Below are 18,116 nucleotides of genomic sequence, written 5' to 3'. Positions count from 1 at the left end.
AATTTTTCGATAGTATAAATAAAACTCTGAATAAAACTACACGAGTGTTTTCACTACTTTTTTTCGTCTTTGATATCGAAATACCTCGGTAATGTATTAAATTTCGGTACCCGATTTCTGGACGCGTCCGTTTGCTACGAAGGCAGACGGTAGTATCCAAACACCAGGATATACCCAACTTTGCTGGGCACTTGTGTTTCCTCTGGAGCGCATCAATAAGGTTGTCCCCTCGCAGGACCTCCTTCAGGTTGTATTTAGGATTTCTCCTAATGCTCCGAAGATTTATATACCTAGGTAGACAGGGTATCTATGTTATTTAGTAACTCAGCTGTCACGAAAAATGAATTCTTCGATAGTATATACAATCACTTTATTTATCATTTGATACAATACATTGTTCACGTGGAACCACTCTGTGACCTCGGTAGTGGGGTTCAACGCATACCTCACTCTTTTGATGCGCTCTTGAAGTCTGATGTTCTGTAGGTGGGATATTGCAACTTCTAATACGAAGATCTCTGGTGGATTGGTCAGCTTGATTACAATGTCCGGTCTATTGTGGAAGAGATTGATGTCTACAGATGTTCTTGGGCCAGCACTTAATTCGACCTTCCTCTCTCCCCAATCATAGCCCGTCACTATGGAAGCTCTTGCTCTAAAAGCCTGAATTTTGATGTTTTCTGGTGCACTAGTTGCATCTAGGATCTTCCTTATCACCCAGCTCACAGCTGTATTATGCCTTACAGGATGAGTTTGTCTCCCACATGCAGAGACAACATGATACGCTGTTTCAGTGTTTGGGCATTCCAGTCTACAAGGTATTCCTCTTAGTGACCCCAGGCCATGTACTTGTTCCTCAGCTGCTTCAAGGATCCTTCTTGCGATCCAGTTTTCCATCTTGAAGGACTTGTATGCCGGGAACAGGATACACTCTTCTTCTTTGCTGATGAGTCTTTCATAGTTCAGTGATCTCCACTTATCAAGTAGCCAGTCCACCTGCTGGTATAGGCGACGAAGTCATATACACCCAGGTAGACAGGGCATCTGTGTTATTTAGTTACTTAGCTGTCACGAAAAATTAATTCTTCGATAGTATATAAATTCTCTTTATTATCTTAAGGGTACATAGTCATACTTGAGACCTCTATATCTTTCAAAGCTTATTTATGGTAATTATATATATTTTGGGATTATAAAGGGGATTTAAATTTCTGCAGTTACATTATCGTTTACATTTATAACAAAATTCTATGAAGGGGTTTTGGGGGAGGGGGGGGGGTGTTTTCCTCGATGGCTCGGCTGGTTGGCATCCTCGGCATACACGCTGGTGATGGGTTTCCCTGGATCCATCATCCCTGGTGTTCTGTCCTCAACCTTTGCAGCAGGATTTGAGCGCTGGACTTTTTTATCACCGCTCTTATAGATAAGTACGACTCTAGCCCTCACATCACGTTCCGAAAGGCTACTCGCTCCGTTGATTGAGTCAATGATGAATTTAAGCAAGTAGCTCTTCGCATTTTGAAATGTTTTGTAAACCGCAGTCGGGATGCCATCTTCTCCCGCGGCTTTTCAAGGCGCGGTCTCTTTTAGTACTTCTTCCACTTGGTTCTTAATCTCCTGCTCATTGACCTGCTCTTCAAACGTTCTGTCACCTCTAAAGTTCCTAAATCTCTTCACCCATTCGTTAAATCTAGGAGATTCTCTCCTCCTTCCCGCTGCTGGCCTAAATAGTTCTCGAAAATAACTTTCAGTCTGTTGCAGGTCTGGGGCATTTTCCTCCTCATTCTCGGCAACCTTGCCCCACTCCAGCTCAAAATTTCCTCGACTTTCCCCACTTTTTTCCTGGACTGGTCTATCTTTCGTTGGGTGAAAATGTGTGAGGGAATTCTGCGCACTCCTGGCTTGGCTTCGTTGCTAATTTTGGCTAGCACAAATCCCAACGCCTCATCAATTTTTTTTATGATTTGCGGGTTAATCCAGCCTTTTGGTTTTCTTATTCGCCCTCGATCTTTTTCACTAGATCTCATGGTTCTTTCCTACTTACCAACAAGTTCAGGTATTTCTGCTTCCAGATGTTGCTCATTGTTTATCTCAGCTGTTCTTCCGCCCTCAGCGTTTGGCGCATATTCCCGCTCATGAGGAGGTATAGTCTGGTTCGGTGCCTGGCGCTCTCTGGCATCGGTATTCAAAACTATCCTGGCTTCTCCACGTGGTCTCATTCTAGAACCTTCCAGATTGGCATCATGGTTTTCATTATCTGTAACCTTGTCACTATTCTCATCTGCATCGTTTTGGCTGATTTCATTTTCCTCGTTGTTCTAGTTCGCGGGTAATCTTGATCTTAAATAGTAAATCTGAGGGTATTTCTCGCAGATGCGTCATAATTGCCTTTTCGGATCTTCCTGGGAACTCATGAATAATTTGTCGAACTCTTTGGGTTTTGGTTGGCATTTCCGTACCCACGTACATCTCTACCAACCTCCTGGACTCCTCATGGAAGATGTCAACCGAATCGTATGCCTTGCTAAAATCAAACCAGGCAGTGTAGTGTCCCACGCGGTCCATTCTGGCCTTCTGGGTGCATGCCTTGTCTACTAATAGTCCATGCATCATGCCCCATACGCCAGCTCTCGCAAGTTGTTCGGGTGGGATGGCCCAGTTTGGTAGGCACTGCTTGATGATCTCCGTGATGACTCCAGTCAGAATTTTATATCCCAGATCGTGACGATAATGATTTCCATCAATTGAATGAAAAATATTGATGGCTCACTGATGAAGCTCACCATTGTGAAGCCATCCAAAGAAAAAGAGATGAATACGAGACATTTAGAAAAACCCTGGTTAAAAAAGAGAATTAAAAAGAATTCAAAATTGAATGCATCCTTTTAAATTCTCCTTGGAGAATTAAATAGGATTAAATAGCATTTAAAATATAAGAGAAATTCAATACTTTTGAATTCTACGCGGGAAATAAAATAGTATTAGAAAGAATTCACATTCAGAAATTTTCTGTACTTTCGAATTCTTTGTCAAGAATTGAATAGTATTAGAAATAATTCATATTTGGAAACTTTCAATACTTTTTAATTCTCCGCAGAGAATTAAATAGAATTAAAAAGAATTCAGTTTCCCATTTGATGTGACCATGTGGCCTTGATAAAACCTAATATTTTACAGAGGATTAATGGATTCAATTTATTATAAAATTTATCGTTTCTTATGAAAAACAATTTTTTTTTTATTTTCAAGAACAATAGTTCAATGTTTGTTGGAGAACTAAAGATTTTATGTTTCTCGTAAAAATGTTATAAAAATAAATTTAACGACTTTTGGATCGCTGAGTATGTAGCAACTCTCAAAAATGATAGATCTCGTCTCGGTTATTGGATTCAAAAAAGAACGCCCAACGTGGGGCTCGAACCCACGACCCTGAGATTAAGAGTCTCATGCTCTACTTTTTTTTTTTTTTTAAATAAGTTTATTTGTTTTATTTTATTTACATATCTGTACATTAATGTGGCCTTAAATAACACTTAAAAAACTAGCCTGAAGTCTGTGTAGTAAATAAAAAAAAAAATAAATACGAATTTTATTTAAATGTTGGTCTCCACGCGCGGAGCTGCTCACATTTATAATGTGTTTTGATGTATGCATAAATGTTTGTTATAGTTGGTAAGCTTGTCAGTAATTTTGATATATATTATGAGTCAGATTTGTAGTGAAAAATATAATAAAAACACTACATTGTTTATATAGTTAAGAATATAAATTATTAGAGGTGAGCTCGTTACTTATTACATAATTTTTTGACAATAAATACTAGTAATTATTTTATAATAATTGTGTAATTTTATTTCTTTTTCTTTTGAAAAGCTCAGTACGATGAGCGGCTTCCTTTAGCCACTCGTATCTAGGTTCCAGTCTGTGGAAGTCCAACCTGTCTCTGTCCGGTATGGCCGTAGAATAGGTCAGGTTGACTTTTTTCTTTTCAAAATCTTCTGGTTTGATGTTGATTTTTTTGTTAGCATTATTCCTACCCCAGTGATATAGGGTAGGAATATTATTTTTATCTTGGATTACTCCGATCTTGTCGAAGTATTTGAATGCTTGTGGTGGTAAGCATGAACTATTATTTTTAGCCGTGATTATGCTTTTGTCTGAAGTTTCGTGTATTTTTTTTAGTTCGTTGTTGTCTATCTTGGGCATTTTTTCAAAATAACCTCTGGTGATTTTAATGATATAATTATCAATTCTTGGTATGTCAGCCAGGTTGTATAGTACTTCATTACTAATATGTTTTTTATAATTTGTTTCACTAGATCTGTAAAGCTTCAGACAGGTCCTGATGCATTTTCTTTCAAAGATTCATATTTTTTCCATATATGATGCACTGATGTTCCACCATATGGGTGCTGCGTATGTGATGATCGGTCTAATTAGTAACTGGTAGCATATTATTTTCGCTTTATTGTTTAACTGTTTGCAGTGAAATAGTCTATTGTTGGCTTTAAATGCGGCGGTGGCTTTATTGAGCTGGATGTTGATGTGTTTGTTGAGTCTTAGGAGGTGGTCGATGTGAACTCCGAGATATTTAACAGTGGTATTATGAGGAACATTTACTATGGTATTGGTGCCTGGATTAACGCCAGTTAGTTGAAAAGTGTTGATTCCATCCTTACTTCCATGTGATAAAAAGTGAGTTGTGCGCCTGAATAGTATGCTTTCGCATTTAGTAAAGTTGATTCTTAAATTCCATATCTGGAAAAATTTATCTATTTTATCTAGAGTTTGTTGTAGCTCTGTTTGTATTTTCTTAGGGGCTCTTCCACTCAAATAAACTGCTAAGTCGTCTGCAAATGCAATGGCTTTGAGGTTTTCTGTGTTCAGTTGAAATAATGACAGTAGCGCGCAGGTATATAGCACGAAGAGAATCGGCGAGTTTACCGTGCCTTGTTGGAGTCCCTCGAGGATTTTGAAATTTAGGCTGGAGTAGTTTATCCCATCCCATAGAATGAAAGTTTTTCCATGAATCATGTCAAATATTATCAGAATTAACCATTCTGGAAACTTCATTTTCAGCAATCTATAAATAAGCCCAAAGAGCCAGACAGAGTCAAAAGCTTTTTCTAGGTCTATTAGGATTGCGCCAACTAGTTGCTTGTAGTGCAAGCTCTTTTGGATGTCTGATGTTAGCTTGTTAATTGCATGGACTGTCGAATGATTGCGTCTGAAGCCAAACTGCTGGTCTGGTATGATGTTATTTTCTTCGCAGAATTTTATTATTTGGTTATTGATGAGTATTTCGTAGACTTTACTGATTGTGGGTATGAGACTTATGGGTCTGTAGCTAGTTGCTTTGGCTGGGTCTTTGTTTTTTTTTGAGAATCGGTAGTATTTTGGCTTGTTTCCAGCATTTTGGGAAGTAGAATGCATTCAGTGCGTTGTTGAAGATGATTACCAGCGTGTTAATTATGCTATCAAGCAGGTGTTTGGGGCAAATAGTTGGAATGTTGTCCACTCCACAGGAGGTCTTATTCGGTAACCGGTTCAGGATTTTATATAAAGTGACGTTGTTGCAGAAAAAATATTCTTGGTCTTTTTCTAGCACTGGGTGTGAGGCTTTATTAGTTGGTGAGAAGGATGTGTAGGTTTTGTTATTAAGATGATTTTCTTCGGATTTTACGTTGATCTTATTTGCTTCATGGTCAACTATTTCTTTGAGTCTGGATCCTTCATTGAGATATCTTGGTGAGTTAATTGATTGGAGGAACGTACCGATTATATCAAGTTTACTGGCAGGGTCAGATATTAATATTGTGTTATCCTGGACTTGGTTTATTTTTTGTGCTGGAATGTTAATCAATGCCGGATTAGTATGGTCCAGGATTTGATCTCCAATAGTTATGTAGCTTTTCTTTCGTAGAAATTTATTTATTTTTGGGAAGAATGAAGTGGCATCTTTGTGGTTAATTTGTTTCAGTTGATTGGCGTAATAGCTAGTGGATGACTTTGCAAATTCTGCTCTTAGTTCTGCTTTGATCAGTTTTATGAGTTCCTTTAGTTTGACTATTTCTTCTCTGTGCTTTTCTGAACCCTTTCTCTGTATTTTATGAAGTTGAGTTATCAGGTTGGATTTATTTTTGTGAAGTTTTTTGATTCTCGTATTTATAAACTTGTGTAAATTATTTTGTGGTTTGAATTTGGGAACAATGTCTTCAATGGTTTTTGTTATTGATGAGTTGAGGTGATCGATGTGTTCATCGATTTCTTTTATGGATAGGTTTCGATCATCGGGGATGGCTATTGAATAATTATTATGCGCCGTTTTTTGGAATTTATTCCATGCAGTGCAGCCAGATCGTGCGATTTTTTTACCCCCTCTTTAGCGTCGCGCGCGCCAGGCACACAAGTAAGTGATGCCTGTCTGTGAGTCGGAAAACCGAGCGGCGCCGAGGGAGTCCGAGAAAGGTGAACGAATCGAGGGGAATAAGCCTCCTGCCACACGAAACAGAGGAATAACTCACACAACAGTAGCTCCCTGTTCGTGTGAAATTCTCAGAATCCGATTTCAGCCGAACATACAGCGGGAAAAAGAATACTTTAATTTTTATTAAAATAAATAAATAATGCTTTTTTGTTAAAAATATGTAGGTTTAATTTTTTTTCTATATAAAAAATAAATTTTTTTTATCAATAAAAATTAAAATACAGAATTTTTTTTCATAAAAAAATCATTGTTACTTTTTTACGCTGTTATTAATAATAATTTATTATTAAGTAATAATAATAATAATAATAATAATAATAATAATAACTGTTATTATTTTTATAAATAATAATAACAATGGTTATTTATAATAATTATTACTAATAATTTTGGTTATTGGGAATTCCCAAACGCAGTTTTTATCTTAGTTTTCACATTTTACCGGCAAGACCTGCGGTGGCTGCGCGGCGTAAGTGTAAGCTTACGTCGGCAGAACTTTTGAGATCGAGTCCTCGCCCAAACAAATTTTTTTTTTTAATATTTTTTTTTATGTTGCTACAAACAATAATAATAATAATAAGAATAACTGTTATTATTTTTATGAATAATAATAACAATGGTTATTTACAATAATTATTACTAATAATTTTGGTTACTGGGAATTCCCAAACGCAGTTTTTATTTTAGTTTTCACTTTTCATCGGCAAGACCTGCGATGGCTGCACGGCGTAAGTGTAAGCTTACGTCAACAGAACTTTTGAGATCGAGTCCTCGCCCAACCAAATTTTTTTTTTTTTAATATTTTTTTTTATGTTCGTAGAAACAATAATAATAATAATAATAATAATAATAATGATAATAACAATGGTTATTTATAATAATTATTGCTAATAATTTTGGTTACTGGGAATTCCCAAACGCAGTTTTTATCTTAGTTTTCACTTTTCATCGGCAAGACCTGCGATGGCTGCGCGGCGTAAGTGTAAGCTTACGTCAACAGAACTTTTGAGATCGAGTCCTCGCCCAACCAAATTTTTTTTTTTTAATATTTTTTTTTATGTTGCTACAAACAATAATAATAATAATAATAATAACTGTTATTATTTTTATGAATAATAATAACAATGGTTTGTAGCAACATAAAAAAAATATTAAAAAAAAAAAATTTGTTTGGGCGAGGACTCGATCTCAAAAGTTCTGCCGACGTAAGCTAACACTTATGCCGCGCAGCCATCGCACGTCTTGTCAATGAAAAGTAAGAACTAAGATAAAAACTGCGTTTGGGAATTCCCAGTAACCAAAATTATTAGCAATAATTATTATAAATAACCATTGTTATTATCATTATTATTATTATTATTATCATTATTATTATTATTATTGTTTCTACGAACATAAAAAAAAATATTAAAAAAAAAAAAATTTGGTTGGGCGAGGACTCGATCTCAAAAGTTCTGTTGACGTAAGCTTACACTTACGCCGTGCAGCCATCGCAGGTCTTGCCGATGAAAAGTGAAAACTAAAATAAAAACTGCGTTTGGGAATTCCCAGTAACCAAAATTATTAGTAATAATTATTGTAAATAACCATTGTTATTATTATTCATAAAAATAATAACAGTTATTCTTATTATTATTATTATTGTTTGTAGCAACATAAAAAAATATTAAAAAAAAAAAATTTGTTTGGGCGAGGACTCGATCTCAAAAGTTCTGCCGACGTAAGCTTACACTTACGCCGCGCAGCCACCGCAGGTCTTGCCGGTAAAATGTGAAAACTAAGATAAAAACTGCGTTTGGGAATTCCCAATAACCAAAATTATTAGTAATAATTATTATAAATAACCATTGTTATTATTATTTATAAAAATAATAACAGTTATTATTATTATTATTATTATTATTATTATTATTATTATTACTTAATAATAAATTATTATTAATAACAGCGTAAAAAAGTAACAATGATTTTTTATGAAAAAAATTCTGTATTTTAATTTTTATTGATAAAAAAATTTATTTTTATATAGAAAAAAAATTAAACCTACATATTTTTAACAAAAAAGCATTATTTATTTATTTTAATAAAAATTAAAGTATTCTTTTTCCCGCTGTATGTTCGGCTGAAATCGGATTCTGAGAATTTCACACGAACAGGGAGCTACTGTTGTGTGAGTTATTCCTCTGTTTCGTGTGGCAGGAGGCTTATTCCCCTCGATTCGTTCACCTTTCTCGGACTCCCTCGGCGCCGCTCGGTTTTCCGACTCACAGACAGGCATCACTTACTTGTGTGCCTGGCGCGCGCGACGCTAAAGAGGGGGTAAAAAAATCGCACGATCTGGCTGCACTGATTCCATGTCGTAGCCTTGTAGTTATATCGGTGCTGTATTGATAGATTATCTGAATATTCAAAACTGTTGGGGAGCTTGATGTTAAGAACAAGCGCCATATGGTCACTGTCATACACGCAGGTGTCCAGTTTTCCGTTACTTAGATTCAGGATTTGGAGGTCAGTGATGCAAATATCTAAAAATGTTTGGCTTTCTGGTCTGGAGGGATTCAGAGTTGGATAAATTTTCGCATTATATTTGTCTGCTTCTGATTTTTCCCATCTTCGCAGGTATCTTCCTCTTTCATTATCAGCGTGGTCGCCCCATTCCATTCTTCGAGCATTGAAGTCGTCGGCTATTAGGAATCTGTTGTTGTCTTGGTTAAGCTTTAGTTTATGGAAAGTATTATTGAGCTCATTTAGGAAAATTATTTTGTTTGAGTTTGTTGCGTATAGACTAATTATGTAAATATTGGTGTTGTCATTATTATTGTTTGCTATTTTGATAATTGTGAATTCTATAATTTCGTTACCTGATGATGATGGATGAGTAATGATTTCAAATTTAATACCTTTGCGAATAATAATTGCAATACCACCTCCTTATATTGACTTGGGTCTGTCGGTTCTGATGACTTCGAAATCCTTGAAGGTTACTATGTGACGTGAGTTGAGTTTAGTTTCATTGATGAGTGTAATATCTGGGTTTTTGTTTTCCAACAGCTTCATGAGTTCCAGTCTTCGGTAATTATGTTGGATTGAGTTTACATTTATTGAGATATTTTTGAGAATATCATTTTTGATAGGTGTTGGCGAGTTGCTTAAGTTATTATTATTATTATTATTGTTATTAATGTTTTTATGATCCATTAATGTTCAGAAATTTATATAAGTAGTTTACTCTATTAGTTATTGTGTCTATTTTATTATCTTGTTTGCTCAGCTTTTCTGATATGTTGTGTATTCCTTTTATTAGTTCACCAGCCCATTGAGGAGGTGAGCTGTTGTGGTCAATGTTTGGATGGCTATGGGTATTTGCAGCGTTTGCGTTGTCTTGTTCAGTTGTAGTTGAGTTCCAGGGAGCCCTGGAAGTTTTTGGAGCCGGTAGGCTGGGCCACATCTTGTGATCATCGGGCTGTTGAGAGTAATATGTATTTGTTGTTCGTTCGTTTACATGTTTGCTTTTATTCTTTACTCTTGAGAAATTATCTTAGTTGGTATTCCGTAAAATGTCTAATTCTCTTTGTAGGTCGGCGAAAATTCTGAAAGTACAGCCAGCATAGGAGGCTGGGTGGCCTTTTTGGCCACAGTTGGCACAGGTTAACTTATCTCTATTGTCCTCTTCGTCACTTGTTATCGTGCACTTTCCTCTTTCGTGAGATTCACTACATTTCACGCAGCGATATTGCATATTGCACTGGGAGCTAGTGTGGCCAATTCTCTGGCAGTTGGTGCATTGTGTGGTTTTCTTTTTTATTAAATGTTCCCATCTAGCATCTTGGTTGACTACATTTTTTATCTGCGTGAGTTCTTTTTTAATACTATATTTGGAGTGTTAGTTGAATTATGAAATGTTGTTTTTTATATCTACTTTTTTTGCATTCAATTGGTATGACTTTTGTTATGTTTATATTTAGTTTTAATTTGTTTAGATCATTTTTAATATCATCGGCCGTATAGTCTCCAAAAATGTTTTTGAGGACTATTGAATGTGGTTTAACTTCGCGAGGTGTGTATGAGTAGAATTGCTCTTTTAATTCAATCAGTTTATTTTTAATTAATTCGTAAGATTCACTATTCACTGCTCTAATGGTGAGACTACCTCTATTCTGTCTAATAGTGAAGGTACTTTTATTTAGTCCAGCCGAGATTAGTTTATCACTCGTGCTTTTGATATTTTCACCTGTCAAGAAAATAGGTGGTTGTTTGAGTTGTTTGTTGACCTTTTCACTGGCTGGTTGCTGCCCTCTATAGTTTTCATTTTGTGTCAGGTTCGACGGACCAGCTGTGGGTTCCGTTGGTAATGGCTCGATCGATTGAGTATTTTCTACTTTACCGGTTGGTGTTAACGGATCATATAGGTTGTCTGTCTCCGTATCCATGTATGGGAGTCACTATTTGTTCTTGTTTTACTAAACTTTTTGGGTAATTCCCATCCTTCTTCTCTTTCCTTGTCTGTCAAATTTGTGAGGCTGATACGCCTTTTTGATGACAGGTTAGGCTTGGCATTAATTTTTAGAGAGTTAATTTTACCTTCTTCTACGTATTCCTTGAACTATTTTTCTAGGGCGATAGAATTCAGTTTTCTGGCGGGTTCCGTTTTTGGGGCCTTGAAGTTCTGATTGTTACTATTTAGCGGCATCGCCTTGCGCTTCTGATTTCCACCAGCCGCCATCTTGGATGTCGGCGAGAACGCCTGAATGCTTTAGCTGTTATTGTTTTTATTTTTTTATTATTTAAGTTATTTGGTTGATTATACACACTCACTGCGGTTAAAGATATGAGCACCAGGCTTGTCAAGCCAACAAGCCGAATTTTTATTGATGATGATCTATTTTATATAATAGATTTCCTCTTTCACTATAGTAGTGCTGTGGCACGATGCGCATAGCATGGAGGTTCGATTGGTTCGATTAAGACTAGTCTCATTCTCTACCGACTGAGCTAGCCGGGCGACTTTTTTTTTTCAAAAACGTTTATTTTTGAAATTAATGATACATAGATTTACAAAGTAAATGATGTATAGGTATAAACGTACATGACCTATTATAATATTTGACAAAGTTATCTCATTCTACCTGGCCTGCATGGCTATCATAGAAGCTTACTTATAATGGTTTGGTACCTGAGATCCCTCAATGGGCAGTGCATATTTTATTTTTTGTTTAATTTATTCTTAGTCTATTATACATATTAATATTTTAAAGAATAACAGCATGTGGTTAGTAATGAATTAGCCTAAAAAAAGATGTATGATAAAAAGGCTTATAGTATTAAAAAGAAAAAGTGATACAACAAAATATAAATATATACATACAGTAACAAATAAACAAAGGGGGAGAAAAAGAAAATAATAAATAATAAAAGGAGAAAAAGGAGCGGATTAGGTAAACCACTAGTAATCCTTACAATTGTGGGGATTAACTAATTTGTCTTTTTGTGGGACTGAAGTGCAGTATTGTATGTCGGTATTTGATATGATTTTTGGGTCATAATTAATGGTTTTGGCGTTTGGGCCTCTTTTGATGTGGTATATTAACGGTATAAACTGAGGGTCTTGAATGAGACCTGGGCTGTCCAAGTATGTGAATATTTCGGGAGGTGTGTACCTTGATGTCATTGATTAATTGAAGTATTGTGGTTGTGGGTAAAAGGGACCTGATATTAGACTATTATCAGTAGAAGAGGAAGCATTGGCAAAATGATTGCGGCAAAGACGGATAAAGTGGTTATCAGTACATCCAATGTTTGCCTATTTAGGATAGTTAGGTTGTGATAATATTTTATATAATTTGATTTGGGTGTTTTGTACATGTTGAAGCAGGCTCTCAACCACTATCTTTCAAATTTTCTTAATTTTTTCATTTCTTTAGGCGGAATATTAAACCAAATAGGACAGCCGTAGGTAATTATAGGTCTGATTAGAAGTTTGTAACATAAGATTTTGACCTTTCTGTTTAAAAAATTAAAATAGATTAGTCTAGACAGGCTTTTGAATTGCTTTTTGACTTTATTAATTTGGGTGTTAATGGGTAAGTAGAAGTTTAAATTATTGTCCAGGTATACTCCTAAGTACCTTACTACTTTTTTGTGTGGGACGATGATATTGGAATTTACGTTTTCTTTGATTTGAAATTTTTTCCAATTTATTTTTACATCTGCATGTCCGTTTTTTAGTTTGGCTCGGAAAAGAATTGATTCGTATTTAGAAGTATTCATTTTGAGTTCCCAAGTATGAAAGTAGTATTGTATGTCTTCGAAAAGTTTTTATAATTTTATGTTTATTTCTGAGGATTTGTTACCAGTGACGTATACTAGCAAGTCATCAGCAAAAGCTATAGCTTATTTATCATCGTCTATGTTAAGTCCGAATAATTTTAATAATGAAATGGTATAAAGGCAGAACAGAAGAGGAGAGTTTACCGTACCTTGTTAGAGGCTGTTTAATATTTTGAAGGAAAGTGTTGAGAGATCTGGAACGTCTGAGACCCGAAAAGATCTGCCATGTACCATGTTCCATATGATTTTTATGAAGTGATGTGGGAAGTGGTAAGTGAGGAGTTTGAAGAATAGACCGTCTAGCCATACGGTGTCAAAAGCTTTTTCTAGATCAACAAAACAAGACCCAACACATCGGCCAGCATTGAGTTCTCTACATATGTCTGAAGTGAATTTGTTTATGGCGTGTATTGTTGAGTGTTTATGGCGAAAGCTGAATTGATGGTCGGGTAAGATTTCATTTACTTTACAGAATTTTAGGATAGCTTTATTTATTACTACCTCAAATATTCAGGTCTCCATTGTTATAAAGAATAGAATAGTGGAAAAGTTATCTTTGAAAACCACTATCTTCACTAGTTTCATTTTTTTTACCTAACAAACTAATAAAAATAAATAAAACTAAAGCTAAAACTACGTATTTACAATATTTACAGATCATATACTAATTATTGCACTGCCTTACTTAATTTGCAGTCTTTTTCTCAACTCTTTACGGTGCATGGACTCGTTGGTTAGCCACCAATATTTGTCGCTCAGACGGTGATCATCTAATTTATCTCTGGTAGGTAGAGCTCTGGAATACGTGAAGTCGAACCATTTTAATTTTAAATCATCAGCAGTAAAACTTATCTTCTTGTGATAATATCTTCTCGTAGCAGATTATTTTAGCACGTCTTCTTAAATTTTTATTATAAAAAATTCTGGTGTTTGCTTTGAAAGCTGCCTTCGCTTTGCTTAGCTGGATGTCAGGATGATGCCTAAGTCTAAGCAGATGATCAATATGGACCCCGAGGTACTTGACAATATTTTTATGCGGGATTTCAATTAATTCACCAGAGTTTGGTGAAGGAGTAGATATTTTGAATTCCTTGATTTGCGCTAGGGCTTTATTGCTCAGATGATTAGCTTCTCTTCTAAATACAGCTGTCTCGCACTTTTCTGGGTTCATTCTGAGATTCCATGTCCTGTAGTAGTTGTTGATTTTGTTTACCAGCTCCTCAAGTTCTGTTTGTAGTTTTACGGGGTTTTTTCCAGCAATCCCAGCAATTAAGTCATCAGCATACGCTACAGCGAACACATTTTCTTTCATATTTAGGCCAAACAGCTGTAGTAAAGCCATTGTGTAGATATTAAACAGTAGAGGAGAGTTAACAGTCCCTTGCTGCAATCCTTCCAAAATTTTGTAGCTTTTTTTTGATAAGTTACAACCATCCCAGGTTCTGAAGGTTCGATCAGTGATCATGTCAACCACGAGTAGTGTGAGCCAGTCTGGGAATCCAAGTTTGATTAGTTTAAATGTTAAGCCGTTAATCCACACTGAATCGAAGGCTTTCTCGAGGTCGATTAATGCCACTGCGACGCGTAAGTTTTTTTGAAGGTGACACATAATTGTATCAATTATTTTGTGTATCGCATGCGTGATGCTGTGTTTGGCTCGAAAACCAAATTGGAGGTCATGCATTATTTTTTCCTCAGTGCATACACGTACCAGATGATTGTTGATTGTCATTTCAAACACTTTTCCAACATTAGAAGTGAGACTAATTGGTCTATAGCTGGTGGCTTTACCAGGATCTTTATCTTTTTTAAGTATTTGTAGAACTTTAGCTGCTTTCCAAACGTTTGGAAAGTAATTATGATTGGTAGCATTGTTAAAGATAATTACGAGATCAGTAATTAATCTTAGTGGGAGATGCTTTAGGACTATTGATGGTATCTCATCGGGGCCGCTTGAGGTCTTATTTGGGAGCTTTTTAAGTATTTTAGATAGCTCAGCTGGATTTATGAATGGCTGTTCATTCTTAGTCTCATCATGATCTTCGTTCCTGTTGCTGTTGAGGATATTTGGGATTTTGAAGCCAGAGTTAGTAGGATTTATTGCACTGTTTTTATTTGTGAATTTAGTTATAGTGATACCATCTTTTCTTCTCGACTTGAGAAGATCTCTGGCCAAAGATGCTTTGGAGTCGACCATTTCTTTTAATCTAGTGCCTGTATTCAAGTACCTGGGCGTATTTATTGTTTGGTAGAATTCACCTATTACATTCAGCTTGTCTGTTGGGTCTGAGATCAGGAACTCATTGTCAATTGGCACTACTTTAGTGAAGTCAATTGATCCATCAAAGCACGCTGGATCAGTGATGTTGATTCGTTGATCATCTATTGAAATAAGATTTCTTTTTCGAAGTAGTTTGTTTATTTTTGGGAAGAAAGCAGTCGGGTCCCTGTGATTTATTTGCTTGATTTGTCCGCTCCAGTAGTCCTCTGCTGCTTTATTAAATTCTTTCCTGAGTTCAGCTTTGGTATTGTTTATAATGGTTTTCAGTCTAGATATGGTTTTTTCTTTGTGCGGGTTTGATGACTTAGATATCGCATGGAGGATTTTGATATACTCAGTCTTGTTCTTTTGCAGTTTTTTTATTCTCGAGTTAAGATACTTGAGGATTCCCTCATTTTTTTTAACTTCAGGAGCCGTTTTGTTTATGGTGGCGACTATCGCTGATGTTATGTTTAGGATACCGACATCAATTTCTGGAATCGAGAGGTTTCTATCGTCAAGAAGATCAAATTTGTATTCACTATCCAAACGCTTTTCAAACTTTGTCCATTTGATTGCTCGTAAATTTTTTCTCGGGCAGAGTGTCTCTGTTATTTCTTGAATTTCACTCAGTAGTATGGCCGTAAACAGTAATGCCCGATGATCACTGTCATAATCAGCTGTTCTGATTTTGTTGTTTCTTGTAAGACTTGAGAGAGTAATGTTTGAAATACATACATCTAGGAAGGTCCCAGCTATGAATGATGGCTCGTCAGTGGTAAATATTGATGCCCTGTATTTATCAGCAGATTCTGCTTCCCAGATTCTAAAATATTTACCTCTCTGGTTATCAGATGGGTCACCCCATTCTTTTCTGCGAGCATTTAAGTCGCCCGCTAGGATAAAGAAGTGATTTGGATCGTGCAGGTTTAGGCGTTGAAATAGATCATTCAGCTCCTGGATAAATACTTTCCTGTTGGAGTTTGTGGCGTATGCGCTGATGATGAATGTTTTTTTATTTAAGTGCTGGCTTAGGAGTAATTGAACTATGGTGAATTCAAGTAGTTCGTTTTTAACCGAAGAAGGATGTTTAATAATTTGAAATTTTATGTTGTTTTTAACCATTATCGCTGTGCCTCCACCTTGTTTGGAATTTGGGCGATCAGTCCTGATGATGTTATACTCATGTGAGAGTAAGTAATGTTTACTTGTGAGTTTCGTTTCTGATATAAGGACTATATCAGGCTTATATTGTTCTAATCTACTGTGTAGTTCAAAACGTCTAACGTTATGCTGGAGGCAGTTAGCATTTATAGCCATTAATTTAATAGCTGCAATATAACCAAGAGGTCCACTAATTTCTGGTGTTTCAGTGTTGTCAGTTGAGGACTTAATCATTCTCTGGCGAGTCTCATGCTCTACCGACTGAGCTAGCCGGGCGACTGAGGCATAGGGGCACTGCGGTTCAACAAAGATCAGAAAACAAACGAAAATTACAGATTTCGGAAGAAAATTTTTTCAATTTTTTGAACAAAATTTTTTCTTGTTGAGAATTCTAAAATTCTAAAATTTGTTAGCAGAAAAGAAACAAATAATTTTGAAGAAACCAATTTTTCAACATTCGAACTATATATATACCAACGATTTCTCATCTTCGTTAATGAAATATTGCCGCTAGATATTAAGCTCCATCTTTAGATAATCCTAAATCTCGTATAAAATCGTTTAGTTTTTTTCGATTGCGTTAATTTTAACATGCCGCTATGAGAAGATCTTGCCATGTAAAATCGTTGACATGTCCCAATTCAGACACTAAATCAATAAAAAAAAGTATGTTTTGAAAACTAGAAATATTCAATTAAAACTTCAGCGTATTTTTAACTTCCCGCTAAGAAAATTGAAAATTTTCAAAAATCGGGAAATGATTGGTTTTACCCCGTTTTTCGAAATCGAAGTCCTCGGAAGCTTCCCTGACTATTCCCGAGATGGTGTCTGTGTGTGGATGTATGTAAACCTCTTATAACTTTTGAGTGGCTTGACCGATTTCATCGCGATTGACGCCATTCGAAAGGGCTTGACTGAACTTGGATTTTTAATATGATTTGGACCGGTAGATTTTGAGCAATCTCAAAAAAACTATGAAAAATTTTCTTTTCAAATGTGGTTTTTCGAAATAACTTTTAAACGGGTTTACTGATCAATTCCAAAAACTAATTGTTGGAAGTTATGGATAGGATTAATAATAAAATAAAGTCAAAAGACAAGATTATTATCCACATAGATAAGAGTGATTCAAATAGAATCTTTATTTTAAAAAGGAATCGTATCGAGAGAAGTGTCGTTACTTGACAGAGTTTAGTCGCAGACTGACTATAATGTTAAAACTATTTTATTGTAGGGTCTAACCCTCTGTATTGTCCTTAGTAAAACACATGTTTTTATTTTCAACTAAGACTGTAATATTTGGTTGTACAGTGTAAAATAAGGAGTCCTTTGTACAACTCAAGTATCTAAAGTCATAAAATCCAGCCTATACAGGCTTTCTCATTCCAGCTGCACAAATGTGCTTTATATGTGTTTTTCACATTTAAAAACAAATAAAAGAAAATACGTTATTTTTTTAAAATAAATATTTCTAAGAACAAAATATCTAAAATATAAAACTAAAATTTTGTAACTGGATTTATTTTTGTTCACAGAATCTAACACTTATCAGCTCTTAACATCAAAAAACCACATTGATCGCCACCAAGCCAGTCAAAATAAGTTCACTTTTTCGTGAGTTATCGTTGACGAAAAAAAACGTCAAAAAGTGTTTTTTTTCAAATTACACCGAAATTTCTGGTCTGATTAATTTGTGTTCAAAGCATGTCATAGAATTTAAAAAACTGCGTTGATTGCCACTAACCGGGTGAAAATCGATTTATTTATTTAAAAATTATTGCAGTTTGAAAATTCAAAACATAATGTTTTATTAAACTCCTATCAGACTTTTGAGCTCAGAGAGCTAAAAATTACACAAAAATTTTATTTTTAAACTTG

At 35.4% G+C, this 18,116-nt stretch overlaps 1 protein-coding gene across 1 annotated transcript; it reads right to left on the bottom strand.

The window, feature by feature from the left end:
- Positions 1 to 5,347: 5,347 nt before the first annotated feature.
- LOC141537767 (uncharacterized) lies at positions 5,348 to 9,935 on the bottom strand. Its single transcript, XM_074258951.1, has 3 exons — positions 9,717 to 9,935; positions 8,822 to 9,202; positions 5,348 to 6,100 (listed from the first exon to the last, which is right to left on the bottom strand). The coding sequence occupies exons 1-3, from the start codon at positions 9,933 to 9,935 to the stop codon at positions 5,348 to 5,350; spliced, it is 1,353 nt and encodes a 450-aa protein (XP_074115052.1).
- Positions 9,936 to 18,116: the final 8,181 nt, after the last annotated feature.

This window comes from Cotesia typhae, unplaced genomic scaffold (assembly GCF_013202065.1).
Source record: "Cotesia typhae breed Kobodo isofemale line unplaced genomic scaffold, CoteBio_Ctyphae contig_142, whole genome shotgun sequence".
Taxonomy (NCBI): Eukaryota; Metazoa; Arthropoda; class Insecta; order Hymenoptera; family Braconidae; genus Cotesia; species Cotesia typhae.
The sequence above is the reverse complement of the archived record's forward strand: the minus strand, read 5'-3'. Positions and strand labels throughout refer to the sequence as shown.